This window comes from Podarcis filfolensis (genome assembly GCF_964270895.1).
Source record: "Podarcis filfolensis genome assembly, chromosome: 9".
Classification (NCBI taxonomy): domain Eukaryota; kingdom Metazoa; phylum Chordata; class Lepidosauria; order Squamata; family Lacertidae; genus Podarcis; species Podarcis filfolensis.
This window is the reverse complement of record NC_139610.1, coordinates 14,464,821-14,487,885: the sequence shown is the minus strand read 5'-3', so window position 1 is coordinate 14,487,885 and position 23,065 is coordinate 14,464,821. Positions and strand designations below refer to the sequence as shown.

The 23,065-nt window shown below is 41.2% G+C and overlaps 1 protein-coding gene across 4 annotated transcripts in view; it reads right to left on the bottom strand.

The window, feature by feature from the left end:
* Positions 1 to 13,683: 13,683 nt before the first annotated feature.
* The window catches only part of PCDH7 (protocadherin 7), a 410,123-nt gene continuing 400,741 nt past the window's right edge, over positions 13,684 to 23,065 (bottom strand). For all 4 annotated transcript variants that reach the window (XM_083630147.1, XM_083630152.1, XM_083630148.1 and 1 more), the window contains one exon: positions 13,684 to 18,029. In XM_083630147.1, coding sequence (XP_083486273.1) covers positions 17,650 to 18,029 — 380 coding nt within the window. In that variant the 3' untranslated portion in view covers positions 13,684 to 17,649. The remainder of the gene's footprint in view (positions 18,030 to 23,065) is intronic.

Here is a 23,065-nt window from a genome sequence, read left to right as displayed (position 1 = left end):
AAACAAGATGAATTTTAACAGAGAGAAATGTAAAGTATTGCACTTGGGCAAAAAAAATGAGAGGCACAATTACAAGATGGGTGACACCTGGTTTGAGAGCAGTACATGTGAAAAGGATCTAGGAGTCTTGGTTGACCATAAACTTGACATGAGCCAACAGTGTGACGCGGCAGCTAAAAAAGCCAATGCAATTCTGGGCTGCATCAATAGGAGTATAGCATCTAGATCAAGGAAAGTAATAGTGCCACTGTATTCTGCTCTGGTCAGACCTCACCTGGAGTACTGTGTCCAGTTCTGGGCACCACAGTTCAAGAAGGACACTGACAAACTGGAACGTGTCCAGAGGAGGGCAACCAAAATGGTCAAAGGCCTGGAAACGATGCCTTATGAGGAACGGCTAAGGGAGCTGGGCATGTTTAGCCTGGAGAAGAGGAGGTTAAGGGGTGATATGATAGCCATGTTCAAATATATAAAAGTATGTCACACAGAGGAGAGAGAAAGGTTGTTTTCTGCTGCTCCAGAGAAGCGGACACGGAGCAATGGATCCAAACTACAGGAAAGAAGATTCCACCTAAACATTAGGAAGAACTTCCTGACAGTAAGAGCTGTTCGACAGTGGAATTTGCTGCCAAGGAGTGTGGTGGAGTCTCCTTCTTTGGAGGTCTTTAAGCAGAGGCTTGGCAACCATATGTCAGGAGTGCTCTGATGGTGTTTCCTGCTTGGCAGGGGGTTGGACTCGATGGCCCTTGTGGTCTCTTCCAACTCTATGATTCTATGATTCTATGATTCTATCTAAGCTTAGTCATACTAAGAGCAGAGCCACTGGAACAAATGGAGATGACTAACTCAGAGTTTGCATTGTGTGGATGCAATCCAAAAGCATTTCCTCCAAGGAAACTATGTGTATGATTGAAGGCTAAAGCTAAATCCAGCAGCTCTACCATTTTACCATATGCCTGCCTCTGATAGGGAGAACCAAACCAAGTTTAACCCGGACTGGGGTTTATTATCTTTGGCTTTGGAGAGGTGACAGTAAAATTCACACACGGCTTTGCAATAACCAGCCAAATATCTGGCCCTAGTCTCCCATAACTGCATGAAATAATCTGACATTAAATTCACCCAGTAGAGATTTCACTTCACACAAGGATAGCAATGTTCCCGTGATCATTTTTGCTGCTCCTTATGAAGCAGAATCCACCTTCTCAGTTCACCCCATGAGTAACCCAAGATTGCTTCTGAGAAGAATTTCCATCCCTACAGCTCTTGCCAACAGTTTTCCCTGTATAACATCCCTCATGCATCTTTCTGCCTTGTTGACTCTCCAACTCATTAAATTTCATTCTAAAAGACAGCTTTCCTCCCTTGCCTACACATCTTAATTTCCATGTCCCTTTGCGCCAATTTATTATTTAGCTCTGACTGTATTACTGAATGATGTGAAACATTTTTTTCTTTTTTTTTGCTTATTCGTTATATAAAAAAAGCACTACCACGATACGAGTTTCATCCAACCCACCTCAAATTTGGGTTGTTGGGACAACATTTTATCTACTGCCACATTCAAGACAAATATGAAGAGTTCTTCTCAAGTGAAAATTACTGTGGGAATTTTGGGAGAAGTTTTTTTCTAAAAAAAATCTCAGTAATATTTCTCAGAGGGTGTTCAGCACATCATTGCCAGTGATGTGGGATGGATGTCCCCCCCCCCCAAAAAAAAATCCCCCCATCTATCATTGCCTACATAATTTTTCTCATTTCTAAAAAAAGAAGTATTGTTTCCTTAAATTACCTAGGAACCTAATAATGTAATGCAATCATAGTCAAATTGTGCCGTTTCAAAGTTGTGGTTAACTTTTTTTTCCAGAAGACTATGCCTAGAAAGCATGCATGCATACATACATACATAATGCGCATAAATATATTACATTTTAGGCATGGTAAAATTAACATATTAACAGTTTTCTGTGCCTCCACTATTTTTCTTTACATTTCAACAACGTAAAAGACTATGTACTATGCTACTGAGTTGTTATGTCTTAAAATATATTATATTACAATAAAAATTATTTCCGAGTGAATTCATTTGAATATAACATTTAAATGACGTTATATGCTCTATTCTGTTTTTAAAAACTAATCAAATGTTTCCTTTCAAATAATTTTGGCTATGGGGAGAAAACTTTGAGACATTTGTTAAAAGAATGCATTATTATTATTATTATTATTATTATTATTATTATTATTATTATTATTTAAAAGTTTGGTAAATGTAAATTAAGCAATGTGGAACAGATCCCGATCAGTTTTTGGCATGGATACAATAGTCAGCCAAAGTCAACCCAGAGTATGCAAAGCCACTGAAATGTTGACTAAAATGAAATTCAGAGGTAATATTAGGGGATTCCACCACTACTTGAGGGATTTCAAAGAAGCCAACCAAATTTTCCTTTTAAGAAAAAAGATGGTGACATTTGAAAGGAGTGGCACATTCCTAAATAATGTAACGGGACTGTATCTAAAGAGAAGTTCAGTGTAGAAGTTTTGTTTTGTTTTCGTTGCTGATCATTTTTATTAGCTTTCAATTAAAACAATCCAATAATAGCCTCATTATTACAATGCCAAATTATAATACAATTAATAATACCAATATCAAGATGCCAAATTATACAAATTTGGTGCCACCCCGTGTGCTAGAATTGGTGGTTTGATGATCTACTTTGTTTCTGCATGCCAAAATCTTACAAATGTCAATTTCACTCCCGTCCAATCCCTTATATCGTAACTGCAGTTTTAACAACTTCCGTTCGTATTGACAAACTAAGTGATTTATACACCTACAGATGAAGCATTCAAACTCTCTCCTTCCTGTGTGTGGCAATTATTCTGTCCATAGTGTTTCTTCCTGTCCTTGTAATATATTATGTCTATCTTTTGTCAAAATAAACAAACAACAATTTTCCTTCCAGTAGCACCTTATAGACCAACTAAGTTTGTTATTGGTATGAGCTTTCGTGTGCATGCACACTTCTTCAGGTACATGCACACGAAAATTCGTGCATGCACACAAAAGCTCATAACAATAACAAACTTAGTTGGCCTCTAAGGTGGGTGGTGCTGTGGGACATGGGTGGCGCTGTGGGTTAAACCACAGAGCCTAGGACTTGCCAATCAGAAGGTCGGCGGTTCAAATCCCCGTGACGGGGTGAGCTCCCGTTGCTCGGTCCCAGCTCCTGCCAACCTAGCAGTTCAAAAGCACGTCAAAGTGCAAGTAGATAAATAGGTACCACTCCGGTGGGAAGGTAAACGGCGTTTCCGTGAGCTGCTCTGGTTCGCCAGAAGCGGCTTAGTCCTGCTGGCCACATGACCCGGAAGCTGTCTGCGGACAAACACTGGCTCCCTCGGCCTATAGAGTGAGATGAGCGTGCAACCCCAGAGTCGTCCGCGACTGGATCTAATGGTCAGGGGTCCCTTTACCTTTTTAAGGTGCTACTGGAAGGAATTTTGTTTGTTGGTTGGTTTCGGCTACCTACCTGTAACTATCTTTTGTCAGTTGTTGCTGTTCTCTCATGTAAGGTCGGGGAAGGCTTCTGGTTTCATTTCATTACTTTAGCCATCACATGATTTTAAAGCAGAGGAAAGGCAATAGGTGTCCCTGGTGAGTTGCATTTGGGGCATGGAGCAGGAAAAGATTCTGCAGCTGTTTTGGAGCCAGCGCTTCAGAATGGGTGGGAAAGCTGGTGGGAAATGTTTTCCCCACCTGTTTAAAACAACGCACACACTCTTTCTCTTTCTCTCATTCTCTCTTCCCCCTTTACGATTTCTCCAATTGATTAACCCACCCTATGCTGAAGTTTCACAAAGTCCGCAGGGCCCTTAACCTTGTGCTTCCCTTCCCAATGTGCAAAGTGCCCAGCTTCGTTTTTACACCCTGCCTGCTGGATAATAATAATAATAATAATAATAATAATAATAATAATAATAATAATTTATTTATACCCCACCCATCTGACTGGGTTTCCCCAGCCACTCTGGGCGGCTTCCAACACAATATTAAAATACAATATTGCATCAAACATTAAAAGCTTCCCTAAACAGGGCTGCCTGGATTTGTCAGGTCCTAGATAGCAACTTGCAAAAAGAGGAGAAGTTTGGCTTTGCTTTGGTTTTTTTTACTTTGGCTTAGGCGTACTTATCTGAGACGCCAACCCTTTTGGAGTATAACAGTTTCCTGGGTTACTAGAATCATAAATTCCAAGCCTTTATGAGAAAGCTTTCTCTCAGCACGAAGAGCACCTTCTGCCCGATACGAGGAGGCCATTTGGAACTTAGCATAATGCACTAGGATAAGATAAATGCAAAGATTTGTTGCTTGGGTTTGCGTTTTGTGGAGTTTATTATTGCAATCTGGGAAGTCGGCACGTTTATGAACCATTAACAATGTTCTCTGCACTTCCACAAGAGACTCCATTTTATAAAAACACACAAATTACTTTGGCTTAGGCCACTCATGTTAACGGCCTGTGATTTACATATTTCAGTAAGCTGCGGAGTCAAAATGAAGTCGACGTGATAGCAGGCTTCCTTTCTGCCTTATTTCCCACCACTCCCTGTGGTGTGGGAAATTCATTTCATCTCATTTTAATCATTCTCCTCGATGTAGTCAGGTAAACAAGTCTTAGAAGAGCGTGGAGATAAAAGACAGAATAAACACAAATAAGGTCAGTCGTCCCGCACCCCACTTAGTACAAAGCAAACATAAGCGCTTGATTGAAGTTACTCATTAAAGCAGTGCCACAGAGCAGGTAAAACCTGAAGGGTTTGTGCTAAGTTCACTGAAGCACCACACAGGAGGGTTATATTCCATTTAAGACTTCTCAAAAAGAATCTAGATCTCAGCCCTCAAGGGGGGAATGATAACACTCAAAAATAATTGTTCGGAGAAAGTACAATCTCGGAAGAGATGTGTTAATACATTATAGGCATGTGCTGAAACCAACATCCATCTGCCAGAGCTGGGTTGGATCAGAAGAGGAGAAAGAAAGACCCAGTTCAGATTCAGTGCTTACAATTGTTCCGTGTTAACCTCTTAAAGTAGTCGTCCCCCCTCTGCTTTTTTTAAATCACTTTTTCCTCTCCCTTTTGCTACCTATCCTTTCACTAGCCCCAATCTGTACTACAGTATATATTTAAAGCAGAATTATACCTGGTGTACTCTGGTCCATGAGGTCACGAAGAGTCGGACACGACTAAATGACTAAACAACAACATACCACTTAAAAAAATCATGACTTGCCCCAAAGAATCCTGGAAACTGTAGTTTGGTAAGGGTGCTGAGAGCTGTTAGGAGGCCCTTGTTTTCCTCTCAGAGTTACAATTCCCAGAGTGGTTTAACAAATGGTCCCTCTTCCCGGGAATCTCTGGAAAGTGTAGCTCTGTGAGAGAAATAGTGGCATCTCCCAAAATTTCTCAGTAAACTATAGATTCCTAAATTATTTGCTATGACTAATAAATTGGCATAATTGTGTTTTAAATGCACAATGTAGGTGGGGCCTTGGATAGAAAGCACCTGAGGGCAAGTATCTGCCTTTCTGGAATTATTGATCACTAGGTTCATTGATGACGCTATGTCACTTATGCTAATACCAGAGAACAGCAGTGAGTCTTTAGAGTAAAGTGTCTGGCTCCCACACCATGAAAGCCTTATTTCATTATAAAGCCTGAAATATCTATTGATCATAAAATCAAGATAATTTGTCCTTTCACTGGGAAACACAGCATGGAAGCCCTACCTGATTCCCAATTAATCTGGCAAACGTTCAGGACTCCTGATGATGAATGGCTGAGGATGAGAGGAGAGAAAACATTTTACGCTGAAGGACAAACGATCCCGTTTCTGTAAACAATTTGTGTGTGTGCTCATCAAACACAAAGGATGCATTTCTTCTTTTGGCTGTTTCAGGTTATGTCAAAAAGTTCAAAGCGGTTGCCAGGTTGGTCCAATCCGTTTTGTTACACCTGATGTTAGGGGATTTCAAAATGCCTATTAACTTATGTAACTAAGGGCAAGGATGGCAACAGATGTCTGTTTGACAGATTGAAGTCTCCCCGGTGAAGCCTGCCACCCAGCAGAAAGACAGTCACTACTGGAGTCAGGAAACAAAATCAGTGGAAGACAGTAAATGGCAGGAGATCAGCTGCTGTATCTGTGGTTGAAATGGTGGGGGATACGAACTTCCACACTGTGTAATGGTTTGTGGCATGTGTACACTTGCAGCGCAGCTGCGTGTGCTTGTACATGAAATCTTTTTGTGTGAACTCTGGGCTGCGTTCCAGGATAACATGGGTATAATAACAAAGAACCACGCTGCATGTCTAATGCTGTCTTTGAACCATTGGGCAAACTAGGAACATAATAGTGAGCACTCACACTTTACATTGTAGGTTCCCTTTGCGGGATCGCGCACAGTGCTACAGTCCCCAGGGAACTTAATGGAGAACAGGGACTGGCCTGTCTCTCAGTGTTATTATTTGGCAGTTCACGCCCAGCCTCAGCAGTCTAGTTTCATTGCTGGGAGGTGGGGCCAGTCCCAATTATATATAAGGGGTGGAGCAGACAGTAGCCAGGCAGTTAGCTCAGGAGATTCACCCTCCCTACCCTTCCTTAGTCTAATGTTTTCTTGTTTGCAGGTTAACTTATTCTTCCTGTTTAGCAGGCGCTGCTGCGGTCTTTGACTGGTTGCTGTTGAAGGACCGGGAAGAAATTTTCCTGCATTGGCAGGTTTTGTCTTCCCTGTAGCAATTCGTCACAACTTTGGCAGTTATGGCCTTGGGTGGAATCCTTTAGTCTTTTCTTCCCTATAATGGGGGGGGGGGTTGTGAAGTGGTGACTCACACCCCTGTGGCGTCAATTCCAGGGTCCCCTCTTAAAAGGGGTTATATAATGGGTGTCACTGGCCATACACCAAAAGGCTGTCAGTGAACTACCCTGTGTGTGGGGATATGAGCTGGGCTGCCTGCTACACTTACGCATCACAGTGTACCCCTATATCCCATTCACCCTGATGTGCCCCAGTTCCCCCCGGCTGGGGGGCGGGGAGCGGTACACGCCCAAGGCCTAAGCCAAGGTCTTTCTACATTTGGAAATTTAATAAAGTTGTGGCCTAATTTAATTCCATAACATGTTGTCAGAGTCTTTATTCCTTTCTTATGATCCCTGGGGGCTGTGGCTGTAGCAGCCTGGTCACGCAATTAAAAAGCAGGAATAATGCTGCAATGATTACCAAAATGGCCTACCTTACATGGTTGAAGCCACAACGGCTGTGTTGTGTGCAGAGTGCTTCTGCACCTTAAAGCACAGCATTATATAACCATGTTACAGACATCTCCCCAGAATGGTTCATGTAATTCAGTCATTTCTGGCATGACTTCACTAGCTACTAGTCAGTTTCTGGGATGAGTTCAAAGTGCTGGTTTTGACCTATAGATCCTTAGGTGGCACAGAACTCCAGTACCTGAAGGATTGATTGCCTTCTCTCACGTGAACAAAACCAGACCTTGCAACCGTCATCTGAGGCTCTTCTTCATGTGCTGCCTCTGCAGGAAGTTCTGGGGGTGCCAACACAGGAACGGGCCTTTTTGTGGTGGCCCCCACTTCTGGAATTTGCTCCCCAGGGAGACATGCCAGGTGTTAGGCACCAAGCAAATACTTTTTTGGGGGGAACGGGAGCCACTGGGAGGCTTTGTTTGGGCCCATGAAGTGTTTGAGAGACGTTGGTAGAAAGCAGAGTAGGAACAGAAGTAGCTGTTAAACTTCTTGAACTGGGGACGCTGTCAGTAGTTCAGGACAAAGAGCCATGTAGACAAGCACATGGTGTACAGGTGGGGTTTGTGCTGTTTACTGTTGCAGGGATCCTTCCTGCAAGTTTTGGCAATAGTTTTTGAAATGCTGTTGATTTGTGCTTTTTGCATGTCTGGTGATGGGAACTGTTTAATGATTTTGAAGAAATTGTGTGTTTGAAAGCTGCTTTGTGCTGCAGTAGCACAAGAAAAAGAGTGACACTTGGATCCTGGCTTCAATATGTCAAAACTCACAATTTGAGGCTGCCAAATGTGGGAGACTGTGTAACGTGCTTTGGGATGCAGAACTGTGACTATCAACTAAACTAAAGCATGGCTTATACTATAAACTAAACTAAACTGAAGCACGGCTTAGTGAAGCAGTAGAAAAACTGGAAAGGAGCAAAGCAGACATGATCTCTTCTGTAGGAGTCTGCATGTTTGCTTGTCCCTGCAAAGCCATGGTTGGCTTGGGTCCCCAGATGTTGTTGGACTACAACTCCCATCATCCCTGAGCTCTGGCCTTGCTAGCTAGGGATTATGGGAGTTGTAGGCCAAAAACATCTGGGGACCCAAGGTTGAGAAAGGCTGGCTTAGAGCATGAGTAGGTAAACTAAGGCCCAGGGGCCAGATCCGGCCCAATCGCCTTCTAAATCTGACCTGAGGATGGTCCAGGATGTTTTTACATGAGTAGAATGTGTGCTTTTATTTAAAATGAATCTCTGGGTTATTTGTGGGGCATAGGAATTCGTTCATCCCCTCCCCAAGGTCTGAGGGACAGTGGACCAGCCTCCTGATGAAAAAGTTTGCTGACCTCTGGCTTAGACAGTTATGTTTGAACCAAGTCAGTTTCTTGCATTTACTTACAACTTTTTTGTGATCATTCAGCCCCATTCTAACTTATCTGCAACTTGTAGGGAACAATGGGGCAATAGCCACTGATCTCAACAATGACTCTCTGTTTCCTCTGTGTGCTTTTATTCATAGACAGCTTGGCACACATTAGCAGTGACAGGGAACAAAAAACAAGTTTGATGTCTGGAAGATACCTATGCGGATTCAAGCATGGGGACAGATGGGTACCAAGTCTCCATCATCATGGGGCATCACACAAGTCAGCAAGAGAAATGATGTGGTGAGTCATGCATTTTATTTTTGCCTAGAAATGGATGGAACTGGCATTTGCAACAGATTAGCTCTGTTTAAAATGAACCAGTGCTAGAATTTACAGGCAAATAGGATGTTCTGATAAGCCTGAAGAGTTACTTTACTAATTTTACAATTAGTTAAACATGTGGTGGTTTGCACATTGCAGCTTAAAATAAAGTTTCCAGAGATTGTTTATCAGAAATAAAACTTTCAGATCTGCAACACCAGCAGAGCAGGTTGTTGTTAAAACATGCAGAGGATTTCACCTTTCTAGTTAAAAGAGTGGTTATTATTTGAATTAAGAGTTGAAAAAGAAAAAAAGAAAATAACATTACATATCAGCACATTACTGCCCCTGGTTTCAGTGTTTAGCCCCACCTGCAAAGGAGGTGGATTAGTTGTAAATTAATACAATATTTCAGAATGGTTGCTGTTTATATAACATGGATATAAGACATACACCATAATCTACTGTTTCCATGTTTTTTTGTCACAGAGGTGACTGGTGTATGCCTTGCTTTTTCACTTTTTTACCCAACATTCATTCTTCTGTGTCTTCTTCACAACTCTGGGAGGGCTCTGGGATGGTTCTAGAGGTCTCCGGCTTCCTTCCCAAAGCCTAGTTAGTGCTTTCCCAGCTTTGGGGAAAAGCTGGGAGGGCTCTAGGAGCCTGCCAGAGCCTCGTGCCTTCTTCCCATGCCCTGTAACTTGCTTATCTGCTTTTAGGAAGGCAGCATGAGGACTGGGCAAGGGGCATCAACAAGGCAGGGTGTGGCTTGCAGGTTTTGGGTCAAAGTACTATTATGCCCCATTTTGTATGAAGAGTTGGACCACCCTGCTCTAGAGATTACACCCTTGAACAGAGCGTCAGCAGAGGAAAGGAGTGTTTAACTTATCTCCCATTTCCTCCCCACAATTCTCCAATCTGCTTTCCTACTCAAATATGAGGATCTTTCTCTCTTTCTCTTCCTTCTCAAGGAGTGGGGAAACCAGCCATATTTTGGGTGCAAAAATGGAAGGAAGAGACAGGATTCTGCAAATCCCCTCCCAGTCTCCTGCTCAAAGTTGCAGCATACTACTGGCAGAGTATCACATGTAGCCTGATTTTTAGGGGAAATAAATGAAGGTCTCTTTTTCTGTCACTGACATGCACCCGGAACGTATTTCTTGGATGTTTGTATGTGATGCCAAAAAAAGGTTTGATGATGATGATATTTCTCAGAAACATATCTGCACATCTGGAATTATCTCTGCTTCTCTGATGTGCTAATTAATCTTATTCCCTCTAGCAAGGCTACGTTTCAGTAAGTCAGCACCATGAGGGGGCAGGAGGGTCTTCTCTGCTGAAGGCTATGGACTGGCTTTCCTTTTGTGTGCTTTGTCTTCCGTACCCAACAGTGGGACCCAGCTGTGCAGGCAGCTTGCTGGATCACAGCTATTTTAACACTGGCCATTTCAGACCCCTGCAGGCATCTCTGAAGTTCTGAGCTTTTGCTCTGATCTAATAAAAGGACCTCTACATATAATGTGATTTGCAGATCTAAGCAAAGGGGGCTTGCTTATTCAGAGCTGACGAGAAATTGAGCATCAGTTCAAATTTTAGCAAGATTTTGAAACGTATATTTTTGAAAATTTCTGAAAAAGTTTAAAAGTAATAATCTCAGAAAATACTTGTTAAGTTTTTTAAAAAGAGCTAAGCCTTTGGCTATGTTGGTTTATTTTTAGGACCCTGCCGGAGCCCTCCCAGAGCTGTGAAGAAGGCATATAAGAATGATTGTTTCTTATATGGAAACAGTAGGTTAGGGTGGCTGCCTTATATCCATGTTATATAAACAGCAACCATTCTAGAATCTTGTATTAATTTTTAGGGAAAGAGTATTAAATAACAGCTTGACGAGTTCAGTACCTCTACCGCATTCTCCCTGCCTATTCTGGAACAGGATAGCTTGACCACAGCAAACGCTTGAACATTTATCCAATGTAAATAGGGACAGCCTATTCCATATCCTCCAGCATTTCTCCAATGAAAACAGGGACATCCTAAGGAAAAGCAGAACATTCTGGTATCAAATCAGAAACTGGGATGGCTTCTGTAAATCTGGGACTGTCCCTGGAAAATTGGGACACTTTCATGATCTGCCATAGTAGTTCAGTTATTGGTAATTTCAATGTTCTATTACCGCAATGCACTGCAGGGCTTCCCTTGTATTTGGTCTGGAAACTGCAGTTAGTGCAGAATGCACAGCAAAAATACTGACAAAAGTGAGACCCTGTCAGCATATTCCACTCTTGTTCAATGATCTTCCCCGGTGCCAAATTCAAGGTGTTAAAAGCCTTTGGTAGCTTGGGGCTAGTTTACTTGAAGGATCGCCTTTTGCATCTCCATTTGCATCCACCCAACTGTTTCAGTCTGCAGAACTGGCGCTTTTACAAGTGCCATGCAATGTTCATTCTGCACTTCAAAGGAATCGGTCATTTTGTTTGGCAGCAGTTAACACCTTCATACTGTTTTCAATGCCTGTTAAAAAAACCCATTGTTTTGGCATTGTGTATATGTTTGTGTGTGTGTATGTATCTATGCATGTATGAGACAACATTCCTTTGGAAAGAAGGGTGGGATATAGATTTAATAGTTAAGATCAACAGATTTAATTTTATTTATGTTCTGATAACATTACTATGTCTATATGTTTTCATGTCTGTATTTTCTTATGAACATCATTTTATGCAAACTGCTTAGAGAGGTTTGTCTTGTTTTTATCAAGCAGTACATATATCTTATTTAATTTATTAAAATACTGAAACCAACTGCGCTGTGGCAAGAAAATGCAGTCTTCCATCTCCTACCGGCGAATAGATTGCTGCAACTCACAACATGGTGGCAGAAAGGGTCTACTGGAAAGGGTTTTGACCAAGAAATGTTTTTTGGGAAATCGGCTTGTTTATTTCCACTTCTTGTTGCTGGGCTTCTAATTTGGCAGGCAGGTACACAATGCAAATCTCAGGGGCCCAAGCCTGAAGTACAGCTCAGTAGGTAGAGCATGAGAGTCTTAATCTTAGGATTGTGGTGACAAAGAGATAAACAATGATACGACTTTCTGAAGACATCTGAAAGCAGCCCTGTGTCGGGAAGTTTTGAATGCTTGATGTTCAGTTGTGCTTTTATATTATGTTGGAAGCTTCCCAGAGTGACTGTGGCAACCCATTCAGATGGGTGGGATATAATGAATAAATTGTTGTTGGCATACCCTCCAAGTGTCCCTATTTTCTAGGGATATCCCTGATTTAGAGATGCTGTCCTGGTTTCTGATTTGATCCCGGGATGTCCCACTTTTCCTTAGGATGGCCCTATTTCCAGTGGAGAAATGTTGGAGGGTATGGAGTTATCTGACCCCCAAGCTATCTGAAGGGATAGGGAAGTTTTTAAAAAAATGTTTAATGTTTTATTATGTTTTTATATATGTTGGAAGCTGCCCAGAGTGGCTGGGGCACCCCAGTAAGATGTGTGGGGTATAAATAGTAAAATTGTCATTATGGAATGGAACATCCCTATTTTCATAGGAGAAATGTTGGAGGGGACCGTATTTTTCACTCTGTAAGACGCACCAGACCACAAGACGCACCTAGTTTTTGGAGGAGGAAAACAAGAAAAAAAAAATATTCTGAATCTCAGAAGCCAGAACAGCAAGAGGGATTGCTGCGTGGTGAAAGCAGCAATTCCTCTTGCTGTTCTGGCTTCTGGGATAGCTGCGCAGCCTGCATTCGCTCCATAAGATGCACACACATTTCCCATTACTTTTTAGGAGGGAAAAAGTGAGTCTTATAGAGCAAAAAATACGGTATGTTGTTGCTGTTGTTGTTGTTCTAAGGTGCTATATAAAGACAAGGTTCACTCCGAGGAAGAGTGAAGCTTTCTCCCACAGAAAATACTTTTGTACACAGTTTTTCAGAGTGTGTTGGAGGGCGGGAATGTCGCCACATCTGCAGTTGGCATATGAAGAGAAACAGTGATGGTGAAGCATTGCATGAGTGAAGACAGGTGCAATGGGCATTGTCAGAAGCGAAGGGAGAAAGGGAAATCATCCATGTAACAAGCTTTGGTGCATCCTCATAATCATGTTTATGATCCCCTAAGTCAAAGTGAGGAAACTCAATAAGGTAACTTGCCAGCCATGCTCAGAGAACAGTGAATCTTGATTGATGGAAGCAGGGGAAGACTGACTTTGTTCTTAACAGATTACTCTAGGCTTAAAAGGCTAGGAAGTTCATTGATGAGCAATTTCAATATGAGCACATTATTCGGGATAGGATGGAGGGATGGAATAAGATTGAGATGCATTTCTTATTGGGTGATAACACACCTTTTAGTCTTATATGTGTGGAACCGGTTTATCATATGAATCACATATAATTAGAGTTTGTTCTCTCATGATGACATAGAAGAATATCTATAAACAGTTAATCCACAATAGCACCACCTTTTCCATATTCCTGTCTTTACACGTGAATGCATTTTCTTCCATATTCCACGTAGAAAGCACACAATTGGGTGACCATTTGAACATGTTATATTTTAATTTGCAGAGACAAAAATGACAAGCAATTTATTTACATAAAACTGTACAAAAGCAAATTAAATTATGCAAAATCTTTCATAAATAGAGGTGGACTAGCGTTGAATACATTTTTGCCATGTTTCTTTTTTTTTTTTAGCATAGTTGCGTGCATAGTGACTCATAATAAACAATGATAAGTTGTTCTCTGCTTCACTATCAACATCCAAGTTGCAGAACAATAGTCAATGATTAATATTACAAACAGATCGTAACCACACTGAATGTAAGTGCTTCGAAATTCAGGACAATAAATGTCTGAAAGTGTACCCCAGGTAGCTGAAAAATGATTCCTTCTTCCTTATACTATGCTCTTCAGGCAACTGCTCAACATTAATGTTGGGATGAGGTTCGTCTCTACCATTGTCCATCTCCTTTCTTTCAGCGATTAAGGATACAGTGGATCTTTTATCAGTGATGGAATATAAGCAAAACTGTTATATTCTTCAACTCTTCCAATGCCGTAAAAGTCTTTTAGTGATGGCTGCATTTATGGTAGCTTCGTTTTGCCCCCTCTCTTCATTTTCCTACATCTTTGTGTTTGTTTTTTTTCTATGTGACAACTCCCCAGGGTAGTCTTTCAGCCAAGCACCTTCAATCTCTCCTTTGAGTTCTTCCCCTACAGAAAAATAGCATCTACCTTGTTTTCTGAAACTCAGGCAGCAGGCCAGTCAGAAATTAGATTGACTAAATATTAGCATAACTGGAGGTTGGAATGAGCATTAGAGTTTAGACTGAAGTTAATACGACATTTTCTAATTCGTATAAAGTTATATAAGTGATGCGTCAATCTCTAAATGTGTCCAATGTAAAAGACATGCACAGTTTCTTTGAGCTTCTTGTGAAATTAAAAAGCAAACAATAGGAGTCGTCTCATGAAATGAAAACCAAAAAAAAAAAAAAAAAACTGCTAAAAGGATTTTTTTCCAAAAAGCAATAAATCAACAGTTTTCTACCAAACAGACTCATAACATCTTGCTACTGAGACAAATATAGTACTTTTTCCCCTCTCAGTTAACAAACGTCCTATTCCAAAAGCACATTCTTGTTTTTAATAATGAATTATATTTAAGACTGGTCCATTATCTGAGTTTGGTAGAAGGCATTTTTTAAATATATCATCTTTTATTTCTCAGAAAATAAACATGGTTAAATATACAGGTTCAAAAAATGTGGGTATAGCCCATAGATTTTTAGTGTCCAACCCCAACCACCATGTTTACCATAACAACAGGTATAAAAGGCACAGTTGCATATTTTGCATTCACTCTAAAAATTTTCACTTTCATTTTATTATTATTATTATTATTTTTTACAAAAGCACTCTATATATGGAGTGTCACCAGATTTAACTAATTTCAAATGGGGAAAAAACCACAAAAATATATTTGTGTCTCATGCTGGGTCATAAGAAGCAATTGACTATGGTTTGATGGCTAGGTTTTACTAGAATTACTGCAAATACATACAAGTACACTGTATTTTTTGTTATCCCTTTGTGCCCTTCTTAGCTCTATGAATAAAAAGGTAATTTCCTCAATCACAAGATTCACTTGTATTTAGCGCACAAAATGGGGAGTGATTTCTGATCCAGTTAATCCTGAAGGCCTTCTCTTATCTGTATTGGCTTTCCAGAAAAGTTAAAAAGAAAGATAGTTTGTTTAGACCTGCCTTATCTAATGGTTCTCAAGCGGATATTCAATATATAAGGGTTTTATTTTTAAAAATAGTTCTCTTGACCAGTGAGGTGGTATGATTGCATTTTCCGTTGAAACCTGCAAGAAATGTGTAAGTTTTAATGTAAATGAGAAGCCTTTTATCCTTGGCAGATACTGAAAGGTTATACAATGCAGTAACCGATTTAATCAGTCTTCTAACAAAGTCAAATTTGCATCTCTGAATTTTCTCTTTAAAAAGCAACTATGCATTAGAATGATCAATCACTCCTAACCTCTTTTTAATTTTTTCCCCTTTATAATATGTGCCCATTTGTAACTGCTACACAAAAAAACTAATTTCAAAATAAGATACAAAAAAGTAAGGAAGATGTACAATAAAAAGGGCACTTTGCTATAGAAAGTTGAAAAGACAAAAGTTGTGATGAGTTTGTACCAGTTGTTCAGCTCACATTTCAGACTGTTTAATATTATACTCTATGTCATTTTTTTAAAGCAATAAACTACCCAAGCTATCTTGTCACTACAATCTACTAGAACCATCTAGTCATGCTTTAATGCCAAGTTAAACAACCAGAGGGGCTGGTTTCTGTCTTTGCACCCCTTCTCAAGCTGTCCCCACTGCATCGACCGATTGTCAGTTTGATTCGAATGTCCAAGCTCAGCCATTCTTTATTACTACAACATTATCAATACAGAACTAGTTCAGATTCTACACACTCTGTAACTCCTTATTGCACAAAATATATCTGGTCCATTTTCCTATCCACTTTTTATATATAGTGCAAACTATGAGAACTGTCACAGCCCAGAGCTCTGCACCATCATGATCAGGTTTGGATTTATTTATTTTTTGAAGCTTGTCACAAGCAAAACTTGTTTTTGCACAGAGCATGTCGGTGGTGACATCACTCAAGACTACCAGTCGCCTTGAGTCTCAACATTGGTTTTATATTGCACAGGACTCAGCTTAAATGCACTTGTGTATTAAGAAAACCTGCATAATACCTTTGCCAAGAGCAAATGATTAACCTGGAACACTGATAATCGAAGGTTTAGCATCCACTCTCAACAAAGATGATGCCATACTTGACTTGAAGCATGTTCTTCCTTCCCACTGCCTTTGTTTTTGCTCTTTTTTTCAGATTTCCCTCTCAACGTGTTTTTGGAGCTCATCCTGAATGGATATGAAACCTTCTAAGGAATGAACCCTGGAACGGGAGCATCTTTTTACTATATGTAGCTTATGATGTGCCATGCTGTCACCAGCTAGCTCGTGTGACCAGTTCCTCTGGGGATTCAGCTAAAATCCATTTTGAAACGGCTACGTCATCTGGGTTGCGGCATAGATTGCTGTGCAAAACGTGTGTGGAAAATATGCTTACGTGTTTGTGTGCGTCTGTGTCAGATTTCCTAAGCCCAAGACCGATGAGCAATTCTCCAGATCCACAGTTTTTTCTTTGGCCTTTTAGTTACTGTGGTCATCCAAGCTAAATGCCGGTCTTGTAAAAATGACACCAGTATAGCAGTTTATCCTTAGGACGCCATGATACACCACCATCATTTTGTTTATGCTGAAGTTTAAAATGCCACAGAAAGAGAGGAGGAGAAAGAGGAGGAGGATAATGTCAGAGAGTATGAAAGCACAGGCAGAGATAGTAGTTATGGATAAAACTGAACAGTTCATGACTATAGGGAAACATGTCATATTTGGGATTATAATCTCAGACTGAATATGTTTTCTGCTCTTTCCAGCCACACAACAGGATTAAAGCCGAGATCTTCAAAAAGTGCTTCTTTCAAAGAAAAAGAAAAACCATCCCTTTATATGTTTAATTTTGAATGGTTTCTGGAGGCATATCTCTCTGATGGAAACCAGCAATATTCAGATGGTATCCTGGGAAAATTATACGTATGTAATAATTCTCTCACACACCCCTCGACTTGCAAACAAGCCAGATAACCACCAAATGATAACCAGAGTGGCTTAAGCAATGCTTCAGCAGTGGGGGGCGGGGAAGGGATGAGGGACAACAGTTCCTGTAGTTCTTTTCAATTTCAGACTTGTTACCTTGAAAGGAATTTACAACCATAAATTTAGGAAAATAAAGATTGGTGAGCAGGGAATTAGGCATGCAGGAACAACAATGGTTTCTACATTGTACAGTATAGTCAGGCAGACAGGATACGCAAATGCCTGGCATGGAGGCAGAAGTGGCAGGCCAAGCTCTTGTCTCTTTGGTAGCCCCCTCATTTTCAATGGACTTTCCTTTATTTTTGAGTTAAAATCATTTTGATTCATAGGTTTTGTTTTTTTTGCCTTTTATCCCCTTCCAATACATGAGAGAACCGTATTGTTGCTTCTTTGTCGCCTAAAGGTAAACTTCTCTTCTAGTTAAAGTGTTGACAGGAGATGGCTTGTATTCCCCTGTCTGTGTGAGGGGAATATCCTCTGGGTTGGCTTCCTCACTTTTGCTGAAACTAGCTGCACTGAAGGTCTCATAGGATGAGGTCAACTTTTTATTAAGGAGGTTTCTGTTGCGGTCACCCATCAGGGAGGCTTCTCCATTGGCCAGCTTCTCTTGACTGCCCCGTTCATCAACAGGCATGAAAGTGGAGAGTTTTGGCTGGCTCTTCTGCTTCCTTTCGGGTGAAGTGCGGACAGGCATCCAGCACGAGTCTGAATGGCCGTATTCATCACATTCCCGAGTGCACTTCCCAGTCAGGGCTACATCTGGTAAAGGTCTTGAATCTGTAAACGAAGAACAAGAAGGGAAGCTTTAAGTTTTGGTTCTCGAGTGCCAGCCAAGAATGAAAATATTTTTTAGGAGTTGGTTTTGCATTGTCAATTTGTTTCCTTAAGTAAAATACAACACAAGTATCTACAAATATCCCCTTGAGATACACTGCTAGTGTTAGGATGACTTGTTTGACTTTCATTGGAGTTCATCAGATGCTTCGCTGAGGAGGAACCGCTACATTTGTCTACCATTTCAACTTGGGCACAATCTAATAACCCAGGGATGTGTGAGACTTTCCTCAGCAATTTTGGGCGTCTCATCAAAATTCATTCCGATTCTTTCAAAGCTCTGTAGATGTTCTGACTGAGATAGCACACTCATTTTCTCTTCCATTTTTAGTGCATGTACAATTTTGATTAAAATAAATAAATAAATTCAGTGGTTCCAATGCACACAGAGTGTTAAGATGTGCTCACGGAACGTGGACCAACCAGGAGGCTATAGTATTCTCTTCAAATTGGGGACATTTCGGAATTCAGGTTGCACATAGGGAATCTCCAGTTCACAGGGAACTCAGTGTATGCCTGGCACCCATGTAGTTATAGACAATAGTTTTGTTAGGAATGGAAAACCTCTAGCCGCTGGGCCAGATTCTGCCTGAGGAGACTGGAATCCTGGTCAATATGAGTGTGAGACATTTTTAAAGGTCTAATTCACCTTTTTTTAAAGCCTACTTTCCATGGGTCAGTGGGGATGTAATCTTGGGGAGGATAGCATATGGGAAGCAAAGAGCCAATTCTCTTTTCTCTGCATGCTGCCACCCATGTGATAAATATAGGGCTATGTAGTTTTAATTAAGAACTAAGGAGAGTTGAACTACAATCCACGGTGAAAGTTTAGATGCCAGTGTGACTGGGCAACTGGATTTTTTTTCCCGCATCTCTAGCTTTTTCTGCAGCCACCTGACAATTAGAAATGGCTTAAACCAGGGGTGCCCAATTTTTTTTCAGAGGGCCAGATTTGATGAAGTGAGCATGCATGAGGGCCAACCTCAAGTTTTTGAGCTTTTTTAAAATACAATTTTTGGAGAAATTTCCCCCAAAGTGGTTGAGGTTTTTTAGGATTTTACCACAGGACATACTGCCAGAGGGGCCAGATTAAATTGACTGGTGGTCCGGACCAGGCCCCTGAAGAAATGGACTTTGGACATGCCTGGCTTAAACAAAATGAGAGAAAACAGCCAAGTAACTTAATTATTTGGACAAATAACACAATGCAAAACCTTCCTTTGAATTATTAAAATATATGGCTTTTATCTTGCAAAGACTCGTGGCCGTTTTGAACAATTTTTAAACATCTACTCCCAGATTGGACTTAATCCGCATCTGTGGCGCTCTCCTGAGCAATGGATTAATCCCTCAGTCTTAGTTAAAGTGAGGGATGCATCCACCACCCTGGAGATATTGACACAGAATATCAATTCAATTCAAGGTGATATTGTAGAACAGAATGGTAGACTATGTGGAACTAATTGTTCAAGAACAAGATCAATGTAGGCCAGTCCGATGTAAATGGTAACAGCCATTCAACTGTCTATACAATTAAATGTGCACAAGTCTTTACAAGATTCCAAACTGTTTGCGTATGGTGCGTTAAAAATAGAGAGAGCAATAAGAAATGGTTAGGAGCACACAAACAACAGCTCTAAGCGATGACGATGATTTGCATTTGCAAAAAACAACAACAACAAACCCCTCTATGTGTTTATGTAGCATCTGACTGTAGGAGTGTTACATGATTGGAAAGTGTTTTGTGAGTGTTATGTCATTTTATGAGATTGACTCTTGATCTGACAATATACCTACACATCTTTCAGTTAATTCAGCTGAGGGCTCCTCAGAGGAAAGGGGGCAGCTAAATCTGTTTAACGGATTGCCCCATCCTGCAGACCAGATTTAGAGTCTGTGCAGAGGCGGAAGGGGCAAGAGATTCACTGAACACTTCCTCGTTTCCCTTGTTCTGATTGTTCTTTCCATCCATACTCTTAAAAAAAAAATGTGTGCGTGTGTGTACCTACAAACCACTTTCATCTCACACAGGACAGAATGTCCCTTCTAAAATTATTCCTTTCATGATATGGACAATCTAAAAGCAATAGTATCTTATTCATATGCAAATCTATTTCTATCTAAATGCACTAAATTGACCAAGATTTCTTTAATCAGGTAACAGTCCTAATTGCAACTGAATGCTAATTTAGACGTTAGATTAACACACACACACCCGGTAACATACAAAATATATGTTGTTGTACTCGGTTTCCAATCTTTCTTCTGAATTTTAATGTGTTTCATTTTAGCTGCCCTTCTGTTTCATTAAAGGAAACACTTTATTCTCTGTTAATTGCATTTCTTTGGTCACATGGGTAGGAAACTAGATATTTATGCAGATAACAGCAAAGCCTATCTAGTGGGCCAAATAAGAATAGATGTGGGTGCAGGTTCACGGAATCATTCCTTACTTGTACAGCAAATGTACACAGCATTGTACATAAAGTCACAGAAATGTAGAGTTGAAAGGAACACCCCCTGCAAAGCAGGAATCAAATTCACATGGGCCCTTAATCAGCTCCAGTTAGATGCAACATGGTTGTGTGCATAGAAGTAGTGATCCTGGGTAGCAATGTGCATACCCATCAGCAGAGTCACCGACCCTCTCTAGCGTTCTTCAGTTGAACACAACTGCATTAATTGTAAAGGTAAAAGGTAAAGGACCCCTGGATGGTTAAGCCCAGTCAAAGGCAATAATGGGGTTGCGGCGCTCATCTCGCTTTCAGGCCAAGGGAGCTGGCATTTGTCCACAGACAGCTTTCCGTGTCATGTGGCCAGCATGACTAAACTGCTTCTGGCGCAACGGAACACCATGACAGAAGCCAGAGCGCACGGAAACGCTGTTTACCTTCCAGTCGCAGCGGTACCTATTTATCTACTTGCGCTGGCGTGCTTTCGAACTGCTAGGTTGGCAGGAGCTGGGACAGAGCAACAGGAGCTCACCCCATCGTGTGGATTCGAACCGCTGACCTTCCAATTGGCAAGCCCAAGAGGCTCAGTGGTTTAGACCACAATACCACCTGCTCCCCTGGATCAATTGTATGTGAGGTTCTCAACCCAGTAATGGATGAATAGCCTGGGGCCTCTTTTAGTATAACCTGTTTCCCAACTGGATTAGTGTAATCAAGTTTAAAAGGCAAGCTCTGATCACAGCAGTGTGATAGCAGCATGGTAACTGAGCAAAGGGAGCAGCAGCTTTGGTCAGGAAGTAGAACGTGTCTCCCCCAAACCATCCAAAGATATGGATCTGAGGCCTGACCCTAACGCGATTGAGGACTATCCATGAATATGCACAGCTATTATTGCATTACAATAAACTAAACCAAAAATACATCAAGGTGTTGTTTTTTAACAAACTCACTACTTGGTACTCAGTCGCTTTCACACAGCAGAGTAGAAATTGGGTCCCTGCAAGAATATGAATCCCGCTCCATCTTAGCTACCAGTTCAGAAGCAAGTAACAGGTACAGAACAGGTGATAGGTATCGCAATGGGACATGCCAGCACTCCATTTTATGGCATGGAAGTGGGTGTGTTTTGGCCTACTGCCTTTCATCCTCTGCCCAATGACATAATACTATAAGACTCTGTTCACCAGGGCTATAATCAGCTCTATGAATGCTTTTCCTGTTTCCATTTCCCTTTTTTGGTGGCAATGTACCTATTTTTCACTCCATAAGATGCACTTTTTTCCTCCTAAAAAGTAAGGGGAAATGTTTGTGGTTCTTATGGAGTGAATGTGTGGTCGATCGCTGGCTCCCTTTCTGGCCCCGCCCCCTTGCCCAGGCCTCTATTGTTGAATGTTCGGCAGATGGAGGCTGTTTGTTTCCCCAGCGACATGTGACTGGCTGATTCAATTATCTGTCTGGAAACTGTAGAAACGGCTCCCTTTCCTTTCGTAAAGAAGCTGCAGAACTGTGAGTTGAACCCCATAAAAACAGGATTTTTTTCCCTTTGCCAAGTAAGCTCAACAACTTTGAGCTGATCCTCAAAAAAAATGGGCCTTTTCCCCTTTGCAAAAGAAGCTGCACAACTATGAGCTGATCCCCCCCAAAAACGGGGCTTTCCCCCTTTCCTCCTCTAAAAACTAGGTGTGTCTTATGGTCAGGTGTGTCTTATGGAGCAAAAAATATGGTACCTCTTTTTTTAGTGTTGTTAACTATCACTCTCCTATGCTGGGGTGGGGAACTTTTTTCAGGGCGAGGGAACTTTAGGATGGAGAGGACCCAATGCAAAAGTGTACCGAGCGATGTCACACACAAAATGTCTGGCGCTAATACTCATGCTCACACACATACACCTAAACAAAAATATGTACACCTCCACCCTTTATCTTTTCAAGGACATATTCCAGTGTAGATAAAACAGTCAAAGACCAGGACCAGTATTGTGTGTATCCTGAGGAGGTAAGATGGTCTAGGGCAGTGATGGCCAAACTTGGCCCTCCAGCTGTTTTGGGACTATAATTCCCATCATCCCTGACCACTGGTCCTGTTAGCTAGGGATGATGGGAGTTGTAGTCCCCAAAACAGCTGGAGGGCCAAGTTTGGCCATCACTGGTCTAGGGAGAGGGACAGCCTTATAGAGAAGGGATATTTAGTCTCTGCCTCTGAGGTCTAGCATATACAAAGCATATACACTGCTAGCATATACAAAGAGCACACCCTCCAAGTGTCCCTATTTTCCAGGGACAGTCCTGGATTTACAGAAGCCATCCCAGTTTCTGATTCGATCCCGGAATATCTCGCTTTTCCTTAGGACATCCCTATTTTCATCAGAGAAATGTTGGAGAGTATGGAGTTATCTGACCCCTGAGCCATCTGAAGGCAGCCCTGCATAAGGAAGTTTTTAACATGTTTAATGTTTTATTATGTTTTTATATATGTTGGGAGTCACTTAGAGTGGCTGGGGCGACCCAGTCAGATGAGCAATATTAA